The 21,625-nt window shown below is 36.6% G+C and overlaps 2 protein-coding genes across 2 annotated transcripts; one reads left to right on the top strand and one right to left on the bottom strand.

Moving 5' to 3' along the window:
* The first annotated feature begins 4,802 nt into the window (after positions 1–4,802).
* Positions 4,803–8,194, top strand: LOC127098591 (leucine-rich repeat receptor-like tyrosine-protein kinase PXC3). Its single transcript, XM_051037214.1, has 2 exons — positions 4,803–7,585; positions 7,711–8,194. Exons 1-2 carry the CDS (start codon positions 5,044–5,046, stop codon positions 8,007–8,009), a joined length of 2,841 nt encoding a protein of 946 aa, XP_050893171.1. The 5' UTR covers positions 4,803–5,043; the 3' UTR covers positions 8,010–8,194.
* A 149-nt stretch (positions 8,195–8,343) lies between these two features.
* Positions 8,344–12,145, bottom strand: LOC127098592 (dihydrolipoyllysine-residue acetyltransferase component 5 of pyruvate dehydrogenase complex, chloroplastic). The gene is made up of 6 exons (XM_051037215.1): positions 11,051–12,145; positions 10,545–10,736; positions 10,371–10,458; positions 9,024–9,094; positions 8,859–8,942; positions 8,344–8,770 (listed from the first exon to the last, which is right to left on the bottom strand). Exons 1-6 carry the CDS (start codon positions 11,909–11,911, stop codon positions 8,666–8,668), a joined length of 1,401 nt encoding a protein of 466 aa, XP_050893172.1. The 5' UTR covers positions 11,912–12,145; the 3' UTR covers positions 8,344–8,665.
* Between the last annotated feature and the right edge of the window lie 9,480 nt (positions 12,146–21,625).

Raw genomic sequence — 21,625 nt, 5'->3', positions numbered from 1 at the left:
ATAATAATATTTAGTGATCCACAATTGATCACACAATTACAACCATGTGTAACGTAATCCATCCTTCAGGACTACCGACAATATAATCAAACACACCATCTCAATCATTCATAATACATCAAATAATTTATCAATACGGACCTCGTCTATATTCATCACATCATACATTTCTTTCCCACCTGCTACAAACCTCTTATAAAATCATTAAAAATATTTTATCCCCAAAACAAAGTTACAGTCTTCTGTTTCAGCTACCCAACGCTCCTAACCCCGTCCCAAAATGATTTACAAGTTGAAAATTATGATCAAAATCATGCACGAATGCGTTACTAAAAAGTTATTATTTTTCTGAAATTTCCAGCATGATTTTCATCTTCTCCAACCCCTAAAACATCCATGAAATCATCACCAAAAATATTTCATGGTTTTAAACTCATCATAAACATACCTATATCAATCAATACTTATTTTCATATAATATATACTATATCAATCCCTGAAACCTTCAAACATCACCAAGGGTGAACATACATGGACACTTTAAAAAAGAAATTTCATTCAACAAATATCAACATTCATCATCAATCCAAAAAGAATTAAACATTCCTCTACCATTCCATTCATATCCCTATTATTGAACCAAATTCCCACCCTTACCTTGCAATTCCATAAAAACTCAAGTTTTTGGCTATCGCTTCTCTTCCCTAGAGCTCTCCTTAGGTTTTCCTTGTTTTTCTCTTCTCTTGCCTCTTTTTCTCCAATTCCAAAAGTTTCACCTCATTTCTCTCCTCATAAATCAAAAACCTAATTTTTATCTTTTTAATATTCTACTAAGGCCCAACTTATTAGTAACTTACATTATTTATTTTAATTCTCCAGAATTCGCACTTTCCACCTCAAACTCATTATTTCCTTTTATTTTATTATTTCATTTAAATAATAACACTAAAATACTATTTAATCAATTAAATAATTTTAAATAAATCTACCAACCTCTAATTACTCGTCACACTCTCTACCTATGGGTTACTCACCCTTGTTGCCCTAACATATCTCATCACACAAATGATAATTAGATACACACATAAAATTATAATGAATTAATATAAACAGTTTTTAGAAAAAAACAGGGTGTTACACCTCCCCCCACCCACACACACACATACACACAGAAAAACTTGTGATTGGTGAGATGAAACAACTTTGAGTTTGGTTCAAATTCTTGAAACAAACTAGTTGTCAAGGGCTTTCTGAGAGCATCTGCTATTTGTGATTGTCCATAAACATGTTGAATTTGAAGTTTGTTTGCTATAATTCTTTCACGGACATAATGAATATCAAGCTTTATGTGATTGATTCTGCACGGAGTATAGGATTATGAGACAACATGATTGAGTTTAAATTGTATTGATGCTTATAAAAATAAAGTGAATGATCACATTTGCTGGAGGAAAAGCCAAAATGAGGTAAGGCTTGATAGATATTTTCATACCATGCCTTTTAAGCCTTCTTAAGACCACCGATTTCCTTTTTTAACTTGCACAAAATATTTAAGTTGGTGTTGACAAAGTCATGTGTTTATTGCATATAAACCTTCTCTTGGAGTTTATCATTATGAAAGGAATTATTGATATCAATTTTATGAATTTCCCACTTGTATATGAGAGCCAGGGACAAAATGACTTTAATGGTGGTAGGTTTTACTAAAGGAGAGAATGTTTTATGAAAATGAAAACCTTATTGCTGGTAAAATCCTTTTCCTACAAGTCTTTCCTTATACTTGTTAATGCTCCCATATGGATTTTTCCTTTACCTTGAAAATACACTTGCAACCTATAGATTTTTTGTGAGGTGGAAGAGTTGTGAGAGTACAAGTTTAACTCTTAAGAAGTGAGTTGTACTCCACTTTCATAACTTTATATCACTCAGGTTAAGATAAGGCTTATTTTGGGTGGTGGTTTCTTAGTGAAAAAGAAGATTTTTGATTTGGATTTATCAGTTTTGGCTCTTGTAAGCATATAATGATTATTAACAAGTAACGAGGTATTGGGAGGTTGATTATGAAAGGAATGAGATAGGAATTCAGTGAATTGGAATATAAACTATTGAGAGAAAGTGAGGTATTACTTTCACTTTCTTAAGGTTACTTGTGAGCTGGGCTATGTGCATACCAATATGGGCTATGATTTTATGCATGGATATCATTATGAGTATATGTACTTGTGATAGGTTGAGATTTATTTGAAATGTTTTATTGTTCGCAAGTTTGTTCAGTTGGTAAATCTTGGTTTGGATCAAATGGCTCAGTTTGGGATTGGTTTAGACCAACTTACTTAGTTTGGGAAATTGACCTTAGTAGGTGTACACCCCATAAATTATTTGGCCGACCGAGGTATGAAATCGGAATTAAGGTATGCCGAGTGGGGACAGAACTGAGATAGTTTCATATATGGATCAATACTTCAGACCAAGATTATTGAACCTGAGGCTGTATATAGCCGGGAAAGAGATGCTTCATACATCCCAGGTTTAACTAGAACCTAAATATGGTTGGTGTGTATCCCAGGGATTATAAGAGGTCGGAGGAAGTATTAGGAGCCCGAACATCGAGTCTCATATTTGCTTAGACTCAATTGATCGGGCTTTGAGGGAATATGTCAAGTCATAATCGTTGTAACGTTTATGGAACAATCAAGGATTAGAAACCATTACATAACGATTAATAATCGGTTACATATCACTAATGGCCATAAACGGTTACACATCACTAATGGCTATTAAACCTGTTAAAACCATTTCCCTTCAATATCCAAGGGGGAGAGCAAGGTCTGCGTATAAATAGGACCTAAGACCAAACAGTGAGGGGGGCATCTACACGATGAATAACATAAAAAAGAGAAAACCTACGAGAAATCTTGAACCACCAACAATGGTGGTCATGAACCTTATACCAATTACAGACACATTAATCAATCATTTGTGACCTTCCCTGGCTAGCATCAGGGAGGTTAATCTTTTAATGTTTTTTGCAAGAACATTTGGCGTCCACCATGGGGTCCCGGTAAAACTTTCTGGGACCATACAAAATCATGTTTCTCTTTAGCCACATGATGCCTTCCATGGTATATCATTTTACCCTCGGCCATATAGGCGAATTCTGATTTATCCCTTATAAAACTTTTTTTTACAAAAACCAACCTTGCCATATAAAGATTTTGTTTATTTAAAACTTGGGGGGAAATGGCATACACTTGACGCTTATGTGTCATGATAAGTGGCATTTTTTTATTTTTCATTTTTTAAAAATGGTAGAAGGCCAAACTTATGCCACTTCAGTAACCTGGTATTATAAAATTATAATAGAAACTCTATTCTAGTCCTCCACATTTTTGCCCTAAGTCAAAACGCCATTGAAGAGCTTCAATGAATAACCTTATCCTTCTTTGCAGGAGATTTTTTTATGGATGACTTAGAGGGACATATCTTAAACCTATATGAATTTTCAATGACTTCAATACTAGTTGCACCAACTTTGGACTTATCAATTTTAATTAATTCAAAACCATCATCCATTGCAGTCGTTCTTTCATCCTCTGTATCATCAAACCTAACCCCCGTTGCTTCATCATCACTTGAATCAGTTCATGCACTTATTTTAATGCATTAAAGCTCAACAACCTTGACTTTGATGTCCTTCACATTATGGCCGACGTATAAATGTCCTTTTGTGTTCTTACCAACAATAAAACTAGAAACTTCTAAAGCGCGATCATCCCTGTTAACTTCAAAATAGCATTCATCTATACCTTCAAGTTTGCTCCAAACCCTAAACTCATTTCTTTTGTATCCCCGGTCAAGTACCAGTTTCAACACGTCAAATACACCCCATTTTTCGCTATCTTAATCATACACAGATGTTTTAACCCCACCTCAATAAAATATTGTATCATCTCTAACAAACTCTCCTCCAAGATGAATGATAACAATGAACTTACCCATTATTTGTATCATAAATTGTTTCATCATCAGAGTGGTGTTCTAAACTTCACAAAAGAAAACGCAAAAATGGAGTAGATTGAACGATTTCATACCTTGATTCACGTTTATTCGCTGAATCTATCAATGAAGTTGCTTGAGCGATTCCTTGAAGCTCTTCAATGGCGTTTTCACTTAGGACAAAAATGAGGAGGACTAGAATAAAATTTCTATTGTAATTTTATAACACCAATTTACTGATGTGGCATAAGTTTGGTCTTCTGTCATTAAAAAAAATTAAAAAATATCACTTATCATGACACATAAGTATCAAACGTTTGTCATTTCTCCCCAAAGTTTAAACAAACAGAATCTTTATATAACATAGTTAGTTTTGAAAGAAAAAAAAATACAGGATAAATCAAAACTCGCATATATGATAGGAGAGTAAAATGGTATTAACTATTCTTTTTATAACTATTAATTCCTTTTCTATTGGTTTCATTACCCTTCTACTCAGGTTTAATACAAGTTTATAAAATCCTTTTCTATTGGTTTCATTACCCTTCTACTCAGGTTTAATACAAGTTTATAAAAGTAAGCTACTTTATCAATGATTGATTATAACTGTCTTCTGTTCTTTACCTAACATAAACTCTTACTGATGATGGAAGGTTAATGTTGATACGCGCTTTCTAATGGTTAATACGAGTTTGAAAGGGTCACACGCAGTGATTAGTGTTGCATCAAGTCAGAGTCCAAGTCTAAAGTCAAAGTCAAGTTCAACAACAATTAATTATATTTTGTACTCTGAGAAAATTTAGACACAACCAGCTTTTTATGTTGTCTGTTCTTTGCAGTGTAAAACACTCCCAAAACACTACTTTTTCTTCTTTCCCTCATTTCCACCAAATTTCCTTCCACTAACCCAACAAACAACACCAAATTCAAACATATCTTCCACAATCTCTCATTCCATTTTCACCTTTATTAGTATTCTCTTCCACCTCAACAACATAGTAAAATATACATGATATTCATATTACTATAACACTGGAAGCTACAAACATGAACATGAACATGGTCAGGTATGAATACACAACCACTTTACTAGTTATGTTTTTGTTCTGTCCTATGGTTTTCTCTTTCTTGTCTCAAAACCAAACACAAACCATGAACACTCTCTCCAATCTCCTTAACATCCCTGATTGGAATACCAACAAGCACCCCAATCCATGTACATGGAAAGGGGTCACTTGTGACCTTTCCAATTCATCTGTCATTAAAATTGTTCTGTCTGGACTTTCTCTCTCTTCACAATCTCTTCCTGTTTTTTGCAAAATTGAAACTTTGCAGCACCTTGATGTTTCTAATAACCTTCTGGACTCTATCCCAGATGGGTTTATCTCCGCTTGTGGAAAAATTGAGAGTTTAAAGCTTTTGAATTTTAGTAGAAATGTGTTGAATGGTGTTTTGCCTACTTTTCATGGTTTTGGTGGATTGGAATCACTTGACATGTCTTTCAATAACTTGAAAGGAAGCATTGGTTTGCAGTTAGATGGAATGGTTAGTCTCAAGTCTCTTGATCTCAGTAACAATACTTTCACTGGGAAAATTCCAACTAACCTTGGAAGGTCTATGGTTTTGGAGCAGCTTGTGCTTTCAAACAATCACTTCCAAGGAACAATCCCTGAACAAATTTTGAGCTATAGAAATTTGACTGTGATTGATTTTAAGGCAAATGATCTTTCTGGGTTTATTCCATCAAATATTGACAATCTTTCCAAATTGGAATTTTTGAGTCTTTCCTCTAATAAACTAATTGGTAAAATCCCAATGACAATTATGAACATCACATCTCTTGGAAGATTTGCAGCTAATCAAAATCAGTTTACCGGTCCAGTTCCTTTTGGAATTACAAAATATCTCAGTTCGTTGGATCTTAGTTATAATCATTTATCCGAGTCCATTCCTGAAGGCCTTTTATCTCCACCGCAGCTAGTGCTTGTAGATTTGTCCTATAACAGGTTGCAAGGGCCTGTACCTGTAAACATTTCACATAGTTTAGTCAGGTTAAGATTAGGACGAAATTCCTTGACAGGAGAGGTTCCTTCGAGTACTTGCAATGAAGCCGGACATAATCTGACATACATAGAGCTGGATAATAATCAGTTGACAGGTTTGATACCTCCTGAATTAGGTTCTTGTAAGAAATTGGCCTTGTTGAATTTGGCTGAGAATCAATTGACTGGTGCGTTGCCACCGGAACTTGGAAATCTTAGCAGTCTTCAAGTCTTGAAGCTTCAAATGAACAAGCTGAATGGTACTATTCCGATTCAAATTTCTCAATTGCAAAAGTTGTCTACCTTGAATTTGAGCCAGAATTCTCTGGATGGACCGATTCCGTCTGAGATGACAACAAACCTTACATTGCTTTACTTGCAAGGGAACAAACTTAACGGGTCTATACCTCCGTCCATTGAAAACTTGGGACAACTTTTAGAACTCCAGCTTGGGGAAAACCAGCTAAGTGGTGAAATTCCAAAAATGCCTTTGAGTTTGCAGATTGCATTGAATCTAAGCAGCAATCACTTTAGTGGAAATATTCCTTCAAGTTTCGGCGATTTGGTTAACCTGGAAGTTTTGGATCTTTCAAATAACAATTTCTCTGGTGAAATTCCTGTGTCTCTGACCAAAATGGCAGCATTGACACAGTTGCAACTTTCAAATAATCGTCTATCAGGAGAGCTTCCATCATTTGGTTCGTACGTTAATGTTGATACAAGAGGAACCGATGTCAAGAAGAATAGTGATATCCCAGTCAAGAATTCTCCAAGAGCAGAAAAGAGTGGGAAATCTGTTGTCGCTGCTGTTCTTATTGCGATTGCTGCTGCTATTTTTGTGGTTGGTGTGGTCACCCTGCTGGTCGTATTGCTTTCACGACACTATTGTAGGGGTAACAATGAGCGTGTACAGGCAAGTGAAGGTGAAAATTTTGACCTTCAGATCATCCAGAGTAATTTGTTAACTTCAAACGGAATCCATAGGTCAAACATCGACTTCTCCAAGACCATGGAAGCTGTTGCCGAAACATCAAATGTAACTCAGAAAACCAAGTTTTCAACTTACTATAAGGCCATTATGCCATCGGGATCGATCTATTTCGCCAAGAAGCTGAACTGGTGTGACAAAATCTTCCCTGTGAGCAGCCTTGACAGATTCGGGAAAGAACTAGAAGTATTGGCAAAGCTGAACAATTCGAATGTGATGATTCCTCTAGGCTACATTGTGTCCACTAACAATGCTTATATATTATACGAGTTTCTCTCGAATGGATCTCTCTTTGATGTGCTTCACGGAAGCATGGAAAACTCTTTAGATTGGGCTAGCAGATATAGTATAGCTGTTGGTGTGGCTCAAGGTCTGTCCTTTCTTCATGGATGTGCCTCTGGTCCAATACTTCTCCTTGATTTGTCAAGTAAGAGTATTATGCTGAAATCGCTCAAGGAGCCTCTAGTCGGCGATATTGAACACTACAAGGTGATCGATCCTTCAAAAAGTACTGGGAGTTTTTCTGCAGTTGCTGGTTCTGTTGGCTACATTCCTCCAGGTCAGAACTCTTCCTGTTTCTTTCCAATTTGTCTAAATCCATAGACATTTAAGAGACTGTTTAGAAGAATTTATAAAAACAGTTGTGTTTGAAGATCTAAATTATTTTGTTTGTTGATTTTGTAGAGTATGCATACACAATGAGAGTAACAACGGCAGGGAATGTGTATAGCTTTGGCGTCATTCTGCTGGAATTGCTGACAGGAAAACCTGCAGTGACTGAAGGGACTGAATTGGTGAAATGGGTTTCGCGCAACTCGAGAAATCAAGATCACTTTCTTGATTTGAATGTTAGTAGAACATCACAAGCTGTTAGAAACCAAATGCTTGCAATTCTGGAGATTGCTCTTGTTTGTGTAAGCACATCAACTGATGCAAGACCAAAGATGAAGACTGTGCTAAGAATGTTGCTGAATGCCAGATAAATGTAGTCTTGGATGGTATATTGATGAATATATACAAAATATATAGAATATCAAATACTGCTTAATCCTTCCATAGTGATGTGTAAATTAAGCTTTTCTTGCTCTTCATGGTATGGCAGTTGTGTAAAGTGAATCTGTTTCCTGTCTTATATATTTAGATCATATATAACACTATTTTGGTGGAACTAGTTTTTCTATTACAGTCATTGTCATCAATACAAATTGTCACGACAATCATACACACTTAGCACTAATATCTTCATCACACTACTTTATTTAACTAAATAACTTAATCATTCTTGAATCTCAGTGTTTCAATTTTCTAGACAGAATCTAAAACATGTTTCATATTCTCACATAAATAATTGACATTATTCAGACAATAATGAGCAACCAAAAAAAATTATAACCAGACAGTACTACCGAAAAATGAAAAAAGAAAAATGGCATATTTGACTCAATCTCATTTAAGAAACTAGAACTCAACTTTCCTATTCAAAACTTGGCTCCTGCTCTTTGCACAATCCTGAGTGGATAGAGTAATTTGGCTTCTCAGTTTGTGCTTCTCAACGATTAAAAGTACGTAATCCACGACGAGAGGAATCATAAGTTCTTTTGCTCTTGCGTATGCAGTATTAGAATACAGAAAAATGAGACTAGAAAGTAAGATCTTTAGGGTCTTCAATGATCTGTGACAGGGTTTGCAAGAACAGAGCTAGATCGGAACCGTAGATTACTCGATGATCTGCCGTAACATTGACCTGCAAATTTGCATTCCTTCGTTTACAAAAAGAGCGGAAGTATGGAAATGGATTTACAATTATTTAACCAAAAATAAATAAGTCATACCTGCATTTGGTTCTTCAATCCAATGCGACCATCCTTGGTAGCCACAACAGTTGGCTGTGATGATCCAACTGCCATAATTGCTCCCTACAAAAATAAATCCATAGAACGATCAAACTCATGTTGCCCATCACTGTTTGATTGGAACATAAATAGGATTTTACTCACAGTTCCAGGAGGCAGAATAGCATCGAACCGATCAACGCCAAACATTCCCAGGTTGGAAAGGGTGAAAGTACCTAGAGAAACAGCAGAAAACACAGTGAGGTAGGGCAAATATCAGAAATAAGAGTTCTTTATATTAGCCCAAAATTGAATGTCAGAGTTCAACTATAGAAACATTATATAGCTTGGTCTTTTGGTAGAAATCATAAATTTGTATCTAGCTTCTTCAAGAGATGGATAAAATAGGAAAAGTTATTAAGAAGGCCATATGTTTAATCATTTTACTGAAACTTCGGTCTTCCATGGAGTCCACCGTGCGTAGTGTGTCTTGGCTGGCCTAACTTAGTGCGATAAGATTATGCATTGGTTGTTAATGTTTAAATTGAGAGGTGCTTTTCATTCTCTCCAATTAGTAACTAACCACAAATTATAGTTGAATGTAGATGATCACAACAGCACCCAACTTCAAGTTATCTCTTCAGTGCACTTTTCCTATCCTTACTCTCATGTTCTAACCTACTTATGGCTAATTAATAAAACAGAAATCCCTGTTCTCCTAACATTAACAACTCTAAATCATGAACTAACCCTTATTAGCCCTCATGCTCATTCTTTCAAACCCAAATTCATTCTTCCAACCTTAAAGCAATCTTTCAAATAGTAGACCTCAAAATTTAGCTAAGGAACACTAGGACTTCCAGAAATTGATGAATAAAGATTATCTGTGAACGTAATCACCACCCGTCTATTCTATAACTTAGCACTTAAAAAATGAAAATTGAAAATAGCTAAAAAGTAATCTTCAGTTGTGTTAGGGAATGACCAACTTGAACTTGGGTTTCTTTAGACTATAGTGATAACTTCATTCTTCTAAAACATGTTGATCGAATTGTCAAAACTTGACTTCAATAATTTAGAAAACTATTTATTGAAGCGAGAGGTTATGCAAATACTAAGAGTTCAACAGTTCAATTCTAAACATGGCATATGTGCAAAGTTAGCCAAATTTTCTGTTAGGATTTTATCAATTTGTGTCAGTTAATGATTTCACAAGAATCCAGCCCAAGAAGAATATAACTAAGTAGGTTTTGTAGACCAGAACTAACTCTATACACAACAGCCCACAGCAATGAGCAATCATGAGCTACACTGTTGTCATTTATTTTTTGAAAGCTCTGAGTCATTCTTTTTATTTTGGACAAAGATATGTGCTAATATGCATATAGTAAGGCTCGAATGACACTAATCTTAAGTTAATTATCAATAACCCTAGTCCCTACCCACAAGTTTAAGGATTCTATGATAAATGGGAAAATTCAAAGCGATACGATAAATATATAATTACTGTACCTGTGGTGTATTCATGAGGCTGCAACTGCTTAGCTCGGGCCTTATCAACCAACTCCTTCCACTTTCTTGACAAAGAATAGACATCAACCTAGAACATACATCAAATATATTTTTCATTAATTGAGCACAGTTTTACGATAGATTAGGAGCAGCTGAAAATAGAGTATCAAGCACCTTATCAGCATCCTGAAGCACTGGAGTAATAAGTCCGCCATCTATAGCCACAGCAACTGCAATGTTGATGCTGCTATTGTAAGTAAAGCTATTACCATCCCTACAACTAGAGTTTATAACAGGGTGTTTAGCCAGCGCGAGTGCTGTAGCTTTTGCAAGCAATGCGGTCATAGTAACTCCCTTTGATTTAATCTGATATGTCACAAAACATAATAAATCAATAACATGTTAAAACCTTAACAAGAATTTCACGAAGATCATACATGACTAGAAGTTCCAATTATTTAGCTCAGAAACTCATCAATAACACTTGCTAACTTTGCTGATAGTTTCTTCCCGAGCATTTTCTTTCTCTAATCCTTTGTGTTCTATGAAGATCTTAAATCCTAACTAATCTATCCATTTATATATAATGTCCAAAGAGCCAATGTGATAGTCATCTAGCTAGCATCAAGCACAATCATTAAGAGTGATATAATGAAACAAAAGGAGACACGAAAAATCACCTTCTTGTAGAGAGCATCAAGTGCATCAGTGGTGAAAGTGTAACCAACTCTGAAAGTGGGAACAACCAAACTCTCCGCCATGTTCCTACTCACAGCATTCTGCATTGTCGTAAACGGCACCACAGTTCCCAATTCAACACCTGAAGCTGTAGTCTTCGCCGGCTCTGTCGCCGCCGCAGCAACACTAGCAGAAGAACCTTCTGAAGCTGCAAATGCCTCAACATCTTTAGCCACAATCCTCCCTGAAGGCCCAGTCCCAACAATTAGCCCTAACTCCACCTTCAATTCCTTAGCCAATTTCTTTGCAAAAGGAGATGCTACTATTCTCTTCCCTCCCTCTGACGCCGGATGTTTAGACACAACCGCCGCTGCAACAGCTTTCTTCGGTTGAGATTCTACAGGTGCGGGTGCAGGTGCGGGTGCAGGCGCCGGAGTAGAAGAAGATGGTGAAGAGGATGAAGATGAAGAAGAAGAAGAGAGGGCTTTAGACCTGGCTTGTTCGATTTCTTCTTCAGTCTCAGCGAGAAACGCGATGGGAGATCCAACGGCAGCGACGCCACCTTCTTCAACAACAATAGCAGCGAGGATACCATCATAGAAAGTCTCGACATCCATGTCAGCCTTGTCGGATTCAACGACGACAACGCTATCGCCTTTGGAGAGTTTGTCGCCTTCGGATTTGATCCACGAGACGATTTTGCCCTCGGTCATAGTGGAGCTAAGTGCAGGCATGAAAATCTCTCGGATCTTGGCACGGACGACGAAGTTGTTGGTGGAGGTTGAAGTGCGGTGGAGTGAAGTGGGAGTGCGGCGGAGGGCGGTGGAGGAATGGAGGAACGGAGTTCGAAGAAGGTGAGACATTGTTGAAGGTGAAAATGGGGGATTGGATTGAAATGAGGAATGTGAATTTGTGTTGTTTTTGTTTAAGAGAAATAGAAAGGATGTTTCCTCGAGTTCATCGAAAGATGGCGGAGGTTTCAACTACTTCTCTCACTGAATCTAACGTCACTTACCTACAACTGTGTTTTATGGTTTAGTGTTGGTTGGTTTCATTTTTATTTTTTCTTAACAACTTTTACGGCCCATGCTCCTACAAGGAAAAAGGTTTATCATTATCCTTCGATTTTTAACACCAAAAAATTTAAGTCGTCCTTTTTTTCTAATTAAATTATGAGAAAATTACTATGAATTGAAAGAGAAAATGTTATTTATAAGATTATATTGTTTGGGTGAAAGTACTTTATTGAACTGCCATACGACTGAATCTCCACTCCGAAGCATTATATAGAAATATGGTTCTCTTTCTCATTTTATCCATTGATATACATTTACTATTCATCCGCAATTCAAGTTCAATCAATTGAGACGGTTCTAACTCATGTCACCCCTATATAAGTGTGACTTTAAGTCAGGCTCAAGGATTATTCTTATTTATACTTGCCTAATTGATATTGCAGTTACCACATCTCTAATCATCAGAGATCTAAATCGCTGTATCGGAAGTCCTTTCATAGTGATCATCTTCAACTTCTCATTCATTCTTTGTTTCAATTACCAAATATCTCTATTATGAAGAAAAAAAATACCTATTAAAAATACAAATATAATATCTTTCTCTAATAGCATTAATAATTATAACAAATCTCACTATTAAGCTCCTCCAATACGCTAATTTTCACCTTTATCTCTTGAAAAAACTTCAGGGTCTTATCGTGCAAAAGACTGTTCACAAATTTATCGTGTGTCGACACGTCATACCTACAACCATAATATTTAACAAAAATATTATGTCACGTAACATATGAAACTATTGCATGAAAAAATTATAAATCATTTCTATAACTTTTGCACAAAATAATTATAAACTCTCTAATGATACAGAAATACGTAATCATCATTACGCACACAAGATAAGAGTTGTTGTGGTGAACAAAATTTAAACCAACTCTTTCCATTTAAACTTATACTCCATTTCTTTTTTCTTTCTACTATTTGATGTGAGACTTGGATGAACACCCACTTTGACACAACATATCATTCTGTAATTCAAAATCTCATATTTCTTCACTTCACCTTTGAAAAGTAAAAGGTCATTCTCATAACTAACCACATTTGTGTTGAATTGTAATTTCTTGTGTCGAAGCAGGTTGGATTTCTCAAAACAAATTGAACATTATCATAGTTACTATCCGAAGTGATCATGGAGGTGAATTTGAAAACCACCTCTTTGAGGAATTTTGTGAAACAAATGGCATTGATCATAAATTTTTCGCTTCAAGAACTCCACAATAAAATGGAGTAGTGGAACGTAAAAACTGAGTTTTAGAAGAGCTTGGAAGGACTATGATCAATGAAAATGGTCTTCCTAAATATTTTTAGCTCGATGCCATAAATACAGCTTGTTATGTCTTGAATAGGATACTCATTCGTCCTATTCTCAACAAAACTCCTAATGAATTGTTAAAGGAAAGGAAACCTAATGTTTCACATCTTCATGTCTTTGGATGTAAATGCTTTGTGTTAAATAATGGTAAAGAAAACCTTGGTAAATTTGAATCAAAAGTCGATGAAGGTATCTTTTTCGGATACTCTCAATCTAGTAAAGCATATAGGATATACAACAAAAGACTAAGTATCGTTGAAGAATCCGTGCATGTTTCCTTTGATGAATCTTATCCGAAAATTATCGGAGAAGGTATTTTTGTTGATGGTGCAGGCGTTCCTTCGGAAAACATAATAAAAGATCAAGAAGAAAAGAGTGTTGAACCCAATCCGGAAAAAGTTGAGGAGGAGCCGGATCATGTATCTGAAAAGAAAGAGGAGGATCATCCAATTAATAACAATGATATTCCTTTGGAACGGAAATCTTCTAAGGATCATCCCATGGATAATATTCTAGGAGATATCTCAAAGGGAGTCACCACACAGTCAAAGATAAGTAACTTTTTTATCATTTCACTTTCGTCTCTCAAATTGAGCTTAAAAACTCCCAAGACGCATTACTCGATGAACATTGGTTTTTAGCAATGCAAGAGGAACTTAATCAGTTCAAGAGAAATGAGGTGTGAGATCTTGTCCCCCCCCCCCCCCCCCCCCCTCCGTGAGGCCATCGAGTAATTGGTACTAAATGGGTGTTTAGGAACAAGTTAGACAAAAACGGAGTTATAACTCGCAACAAGGCTCGCCTTGTTGCTCAAGGGTATAACCAAGAGGAAGGCATCAACTAGGAGGAGACTTATGCTTCGGTCGCCCAACTCGAGGCTATACGCATTTGGCTTGCCTATGCTTGTTCTCAAAACTTCAAATTATTTCAAATGGATGTTAAGAATGCTTTTTTAAGCGGATACATTAATGAAGAGGTCTATATATCTCAACCTTCCAGTTTTGAAAACTATGAGCATCCTAACTATGTTTGTAAGCTTAAGCGTGCTTTGTACGGTCTCAAACAAGCCCCTAGGGCTTGGTATGAGCGTCTTAGCAATTTTCTACTAGAACAAGAATTCTCAAGAGGGAAGGTTGATACAACCCTTTTTAGTAAGCGTCAAGGAAAACACTCTATTTTAGTTCAAGTTTATGTAGACGACATTATTTTTGGATCTACTAACATAAATTTGGTCAAGGAATTCTCTAAGTTGATGCAGGGAGAATTTGAAATGAGCATGATGGGGGAGTTAAATTACTTACTCGGACTTCAAATCAAGCAACTTGAAGAAGGAACTTTTGTGAGCCAAATGAAGTACTGCAATGAGTTACTCAAGCGCTTCGATATGGCAAACTCGAAAGTAATCGACACTTCAATGCCTATTGCGGTAAATATGGACCGGGATGAAAATGGTAAGGCCGTAGATATAAAAAGGTACAGAGGTATGATAGGTTCCATCCTCTATCTTACCGCATCTCGTCCAGATATTATGTTTAGTGTATGTATGTGTGATAGGTATCAATCATGTCCAAAAGAATCACACTTAAAGGTCCTCAAGTGCATACTTAGATACCTTTGTGGTACTTCAAAGTATGGGCTTTGGTTTTCTAAGGGAAATGACTGTTCTTTGGTTGGCTACTCTGATTCCGACTTTGCAGGTTGTAAATCGGATAGGAAAAGCACTAGTGATACTTGTCTTTTTTATTCAAATTCCTTAGTGAGTTGGCACAACAAAAAGCAAGTTTTCGTTGCTTTGTCAACAGCCGAGGCAGAATACGTTGCAGCCGGTAGTTGTTGTGCCCAAATCTTGTGGCTCAAACAATAATTACTCGACTTCAATGTTCAACTTGAACGTATTCCCATTTTGTGTGACAATACAAGCGCCATTAATCTAACCAAAAATCATATACTACATTTACGCGCTAAACATATTGAAAATCGGCATCACTTCCTTAGGGATCATGTTGAGAAAGGTGATGTCGTTTTCGAGCACGTTGATAGCAAAAATCAACTTACTGATATTTTTACAAAATCACTTGCGACAAAACCTTTCTTCCACACCCGTAAGGAACTTGGTGTTCTCGATATCTCTGACCACTTTTAAATTTATATATGATGCTTTCTCTATATCTATGCTTATCTATTCTTTGATTAATCACATTGATAAGTGCGAGCTATGTGAGGGTATTCATCGTTTATCGTCATTGAAGGTAATATCGTTCCTATCTATTTGAACTATCTTGATCATTTATATATGTATGTACTTATTCTATATAATGCACTTTCTTGATGTTTATTTTATGGTTTGGTCTAAGCTTAATCCATTTCTATGTTTGAAATATGTGTAAACTTGCTTAGGAATCATATTTAACATGCATTCATCGTTAGGACCATTGTTGCATTTCATGTTTGCATGTTATTGTGTTTAGTTTATTTGTCTTGGAACTTATGTTAAACAAACTTGGCTATGTAGTGTACTAAATTTCTTTTTCTAGTTTTGTTTCCTATTTATGATTATATTTCTTACATTAACTTCATTTTATGTGAATGGTTGTTGATGTTAATCTGTTGCAAAGTGGTTGATTACATGCTTATGAATATATTTTGATTCTGGTTGACCTTATCCTTGTCTCTTTTTGATGTTGTCAAAGGGGCAGAAGTAATGGAAACACAGCTTATGATTATTATAGTAGGTTTTTTCAAAGGAATGCATAAAATCAGGTGGAGGATGTCTATCAAAGTACGTGATATATGAAAGATTGTGCCACGGTTTTCCATCATAAAAAAAGGGGAGTATGTGAGGGAAAAGGTTCTTAGTCCTTGTTTTAATGATGTCAAACCTTTTAGTAGCTCATACTGTATACTTTGGACGGAGTCATCATATCATAGAGTGCATTCATTCTTTAACATGCTCAAAGTATCAATTCAATATGTCTATGCATATAGGTATTGGTGTAAGCCCTATAGGCTAATACTTTTGGTACTTGTATTGAATTATTTATTAATAATAAAAGGCTTTTTCTTTATTATGTTTGTTTAATAAATGTCGCATCCGCGAAAAACAACCGGCGGGAAAAACAAAACAAACAGAGCCGCCACCGTGCGTTATTTATCCCAAAGAGGGAAAGGAAACGCTCGAAGTAAACCTGGAAAAGACATGGTCTCGCGACCAAAGAGAGATGAGATCGGGAGTCGGTTACGCAAGGGGAAGGTATTAGCACCCCTCACGTCCGTCGTACTCGACGGGATCCACGCTCAAAAGAATAGAAGAAAGGTTGCTAAACACTGCTCAAAAGAATGCACACACACACTGGAAACAACACAGGTGGAATAAGAGGGGAAAGGGCTCGCTAGGATATCGCATCCTATGCCTACGTATCTCATCTGGAATGAGAATCAGAGCTACCGTAGTTCGGCTCACGCACGCCGAAACAAAACACACAAACACAGGAAACCGACTGCCAATCGATGGACTTATGTCAGACTCCACACAAACAGGCAAACATGGAAACCGAATGCCAATCGCTGGACTTACATCAGACTCCGAACCAACAAACACACACAGGAAACCAACTGCCAATCGCTGAACTTACGTCAGACTCCACACACAAACAAACACCAGTAGGATACGGACTGCCAATCGCTGGTCTTACGTCCATCTCCTAACACACACAAGAAGGCTAACAAACAAACAAGTTAATAGGGAGTCTGGCACTCGAGCCTAATAACCGTCAAGCAAACACACACAAAAGAAAAAAAAGGGTGCCCGGAGAGACCTCGTATGATCTCCTGCCTACGTACCTCATCTGGTATGAGGATCAGGGCAACGTAGTTCCCCTTAACAGGGGAGAAACTTTCTCCTACCCAGAGACCGGGAAATGACAAACTAAAAGGGAGACTGACTCGAGCCTAATAGTTATCATGCAATCCACAATGTGTCCTAGGTTGATGTTTCTATCTAACTTGCACAGGCAGCAAGCTATCCTAAACAGCACAAGCAAACAACACAAGCACAAAAAGCAAGCACACACACTATATGCACACAATTGGGCTCATACAAGGTTAGGCTGTGAAACACAAGCCAACTGGAATCGGGTGTAGTTAGATCTTAACCCTAACATTGAGAGTTAGGGTGAAGCAAATGAAATGGGAAGTGAGGGCAAGACCTCACAGCTCTTATCCCTGGCCTGGGAGAGCTTCAGACAAATGAAAGTGTGGGAGTTCAGAAAGTTGGAACTCTTCTCCACATATGACTGACACAACAAAGATCTTGGGTTATTATCCACAATGCATCAACACATGGTGTGAGTAAAGTGGATGACACACTGAATAGCAGGAGATGGATTGCACATCTCTTTTATCTGCCAATTGCCTTATCAAAGGACTTTTCCTGCTTGGCACAAAAGTAAACATTCACAAGCATTGCCTCTTAAGGAGGGCTTTAGACAGGTGCCTGCCCACATAACAGGACAGGTCTTCCAGACTACATGAAGTCAGAGAGTTATACCTCAGTGGTTAAGCAACCAAGCAAAAGCAAGTTCAAATTGAACTTAAAGCAACTAATGTACCTGTGGAAACATCAAACAAATCAATACAACTATACAGACAAACAACCAACAGTTAATATCAACAGTCAAACCCAATGAGCAAAGGCACAAGCCAACAAGTCAAACTCAAATGAGTTAACAACCCTACAAAACACACAATGTTAGTAGTCAAAGGTAAACATCAAAGGCTCAAGTGATAGAGCATCAACAACTATGGAACTTGAGTGCTCAACCTGAAATCAAAGCTCAAACATAAGAGGCAAACCACTAGGTCAAGGCCTAGGGTCAAAGATGGAGAAAAAATCCAAAACAGAACATGAAATTCAACATGAATCATCCTCATTCAAACAAGAACACAATCCAAAAGGTCTCATGTCAATATCAATTACCAAATCCATTTCATGAACCAAACATGGCAAGGTATGCACATTGTAACCACATTGTGACATCAGAATGAACAAATGCACATTAAATCAAAAATGGTTCAAATGACCTTGGCAAAATTCATGAGTAAACAGAACATACAACATGATCATCACACAAAAAATTAGGGCAATTGGACAACATTAGGCATGGTAATCAAATTGCATAAGTCAAGGCAAGCACAATCAAGCACATATGTGACACAACTTATCACACCAACTTAGCATAATCCTAAAACAGAAATGAAACATGGTAAAAACCTCAAACCAAAGCTAAAACACCATTCAACATGTCTAGAAATAGTGTGCAAAATTTCACATTCATAGGATAAAGCACAAGCATTTCACAAACAAATGGAAATCAAGGCAATTCAAAAGCTCACATGTGACCATCCAGAATGAAAAATCTCAATTAAATCAGAAATCAATCCTAAGATTCCACCAAAAATCATGAGCATTCACAACATCCATATCAAGCATCATACAAAAAATCAAAGCAATTGGAATTCATTTGGCATGGCAAATTCATCAACCAAGTTGGACATCACAAGGTGTGACACAAATTGTCACACCTACCTTAACATGATCATAAAACAGAAACCACAAATGGTAAAAATGCAAACTCAACACCAAAATGTCCAGCAATTAGTCTAGTTTCAACATGTAAAATTTCATGAGCATTGGATAAGAATTGAGCATTTCACAAAGGATATGGCAAGGCAATGTCAAGAATGGACATGTATACACAAACCCTAGCATAAAAAATAAACCAGCCATGCACAATTTGCAAAATAATATTCATAAAAAACTAGAAAGGATCAGGATCATCATGCAAAAAATTTCACAATTTTTGGATCAATTTTCTATTTGTTGTGATTTTTCAAAGGTGAAGAAAAATTAAAAAATAAGCATGTGAAGCATGGATATGACATAGGAGGGAAAAAGAAAAATCAAAGAAGCATTTTGAAAAAATGTTACCGCCTGGAATCGAACCAGGCGCATTTTTGAATTCAGTTTTGGCGCCCAAGCAAAACGACGTAGTTTTGGTCACAAACCCTAGGCGCGCTGCATGGCATGGATTTCGTAGCTAAACCAAAAAACACATGTGAAATTCGTAGCTAAATGGCAGCGAAGTCGTAGCAAATTCGCAGCAGTTCTGGAAACGCAAAGCTCATGCGAAGAAGATGAAGATCATCTTCTGGAAATTCCAGATCCAACGAAGTGTTCCAAAAGTCCATAAAATCTATACCAAACGATTTGCCATGCTAAATACATCAAAGATCAAGCGAGCATTCAAAGAAAAACAACAACATACGCACGGATCGAAGAAATCAAAGATTCACATCCAAACTTCAAATGCATATATCTCACTCAAAACAACACCAATTTGCACGATTCAAAGCTTACAATGATCAACATACTAAGATCTATAAGAATATCACAACAATTTCAAGAAATAAAGAGATCGAATATGTGACCTCTTGAAGAGCAGCAGTGGAATTCGATGGATTTAAGCCTTGCAATGCTCGAACAGTCCTTCTATGATGCTTGTGAAGTGGATTGGAAGAGAAATTGAGGATTAATTGTGCACGACTTGGCCAGAACCTTGATTCACCATTGTTGCTCAATCTTGATGTATGCTTCAACCTTGCCACGATTCTCTTGAATTCTACCTCCAAACTTGTTCAATGATGCTTCAGAGTGACGAATCAAGCAATAGAATGTGATGCTATGTGAAGAAATTGAGAAAAATTTGGAGAGAAAGTGAGAGAGAATTTTGAGAAAATGGATCTAGATCTGAAATTATGAGTTGTTAACCCTGAAAACAGTTATGGTTATGCTTATATATGCTCCACTAATCATGCTTAATTAAGCCTTAAACCAAATGCTAATGAAATGGATGAGTTAGGGAGTGTAAGTGCAAAAATGAGTTTTCACCCTATGAATGAAAATGCATGGTGAATAGTGCACGAATTTCCCTTCAAATTCACTTCAAATGATGTTTTGGAGCCAATGGTGATGGTCACATGTGCAAATGACATACAAAATTTAAACTTTGAAATTTCCCTCCAAAAATCAAGTGAAAATGCAAATATTTTTGTGATGACAATTGATGAAATGCAATGCATGATTTGGAAACTATAGGTTAAAAGGAGAATTTAGCAAAAAGAACCACTTGAATTGGAGTTTTGGTTTGAAAGTTATGCCCATTTGAAGTTCCATGTTCACTTGGTCAAGTTTTGATCATATCTCCTTAACCACACATGAGAAATTGATGATCTTGGACTTTTTGGAAATGGGAGAGAAAGATATACAACTTTCATGTTCAACAAAATTTCATTTGAAGCTTTCTTGATGATGTAATCTTGAGTTGAAAACCTTTCCATTTTTGGCAATTTCAAATTACAGGTCACTTTCTATTTTTGGAAAGTTTTGTCCTGACTTTATTTTCTTCAAAGTTGATGTTTGAAATGTCAAATGAGACTTGTTTGAACATGAATGAAGTATTTCCACTCACTTCCCACCTCCAAATCCAACAGTTGACCTTGCAGTTGACTTTTGTAGTTGATAGATGATTTGGCCATGCACAGATGAATTTGAGCCTCAATCTCCTGATGAAATGGATCGAACATGAAACCCTAGCTTATACAAGCTCAATAAACTCATATGAGGACCTCCATATCAATAAAGACCTCATATCCTTGCAGAACCCTGACTGGTATAATGCAACTGATTAGGGTTGACCAGAGGTCAAAACCCTAATCCCAAGGAATCTGAGCAGGCACAATGAACCTCTTGGTGATGATAAAACCATGATGATGATGATGTACCATTGCAAACAAGATAATACCCAACCTCCTTGAGGAACCAAGAACCCTAATTGAAGCACAAACCTCAGATGATTAGTGATCAATTCATGAAACCCTCAAGCTTGAATCTTTTAACCTCTTTATCTTCTGAGCAAGACTTAGGAGGATGACTTACTTATTGTTTCCACATGGTATGCAATATGCAATGACTAATGTCCTAAAAATGAAATGCAATATGCTAAGCTAGTCCCAAGAGAGGAGGGCAAATTTTGAGGTGTTACAATAAAGTCCCTAGAATTGATAGTCCGTTTAATGTATCAAGTGTGACTTAATCATGAGATCCCATTAAACATAAGGATATTATTCTTAAAGTA

Source organism: Lathyrus oleraceus, chromosome 6, assembly GCF_024323335.1.
Source record: "Lathyrus oleraceus cultivar Zhongwan6 chromosome 6, CAAS_Psat_ZW6_1.0, whole genome shotgun sequence".
NCBI classification, from domain to species: Eukaryota; Viridiplantae; Streptophyta; class Magnoliopsida; order Fabales; family Fabaceae; genus Lathyrus; species Lathyrus oleraceus.
Note: the sequence above shows the minus strand (reverse complement) of the source record. Positions and strands in the feature narration are given on the sequence as shown.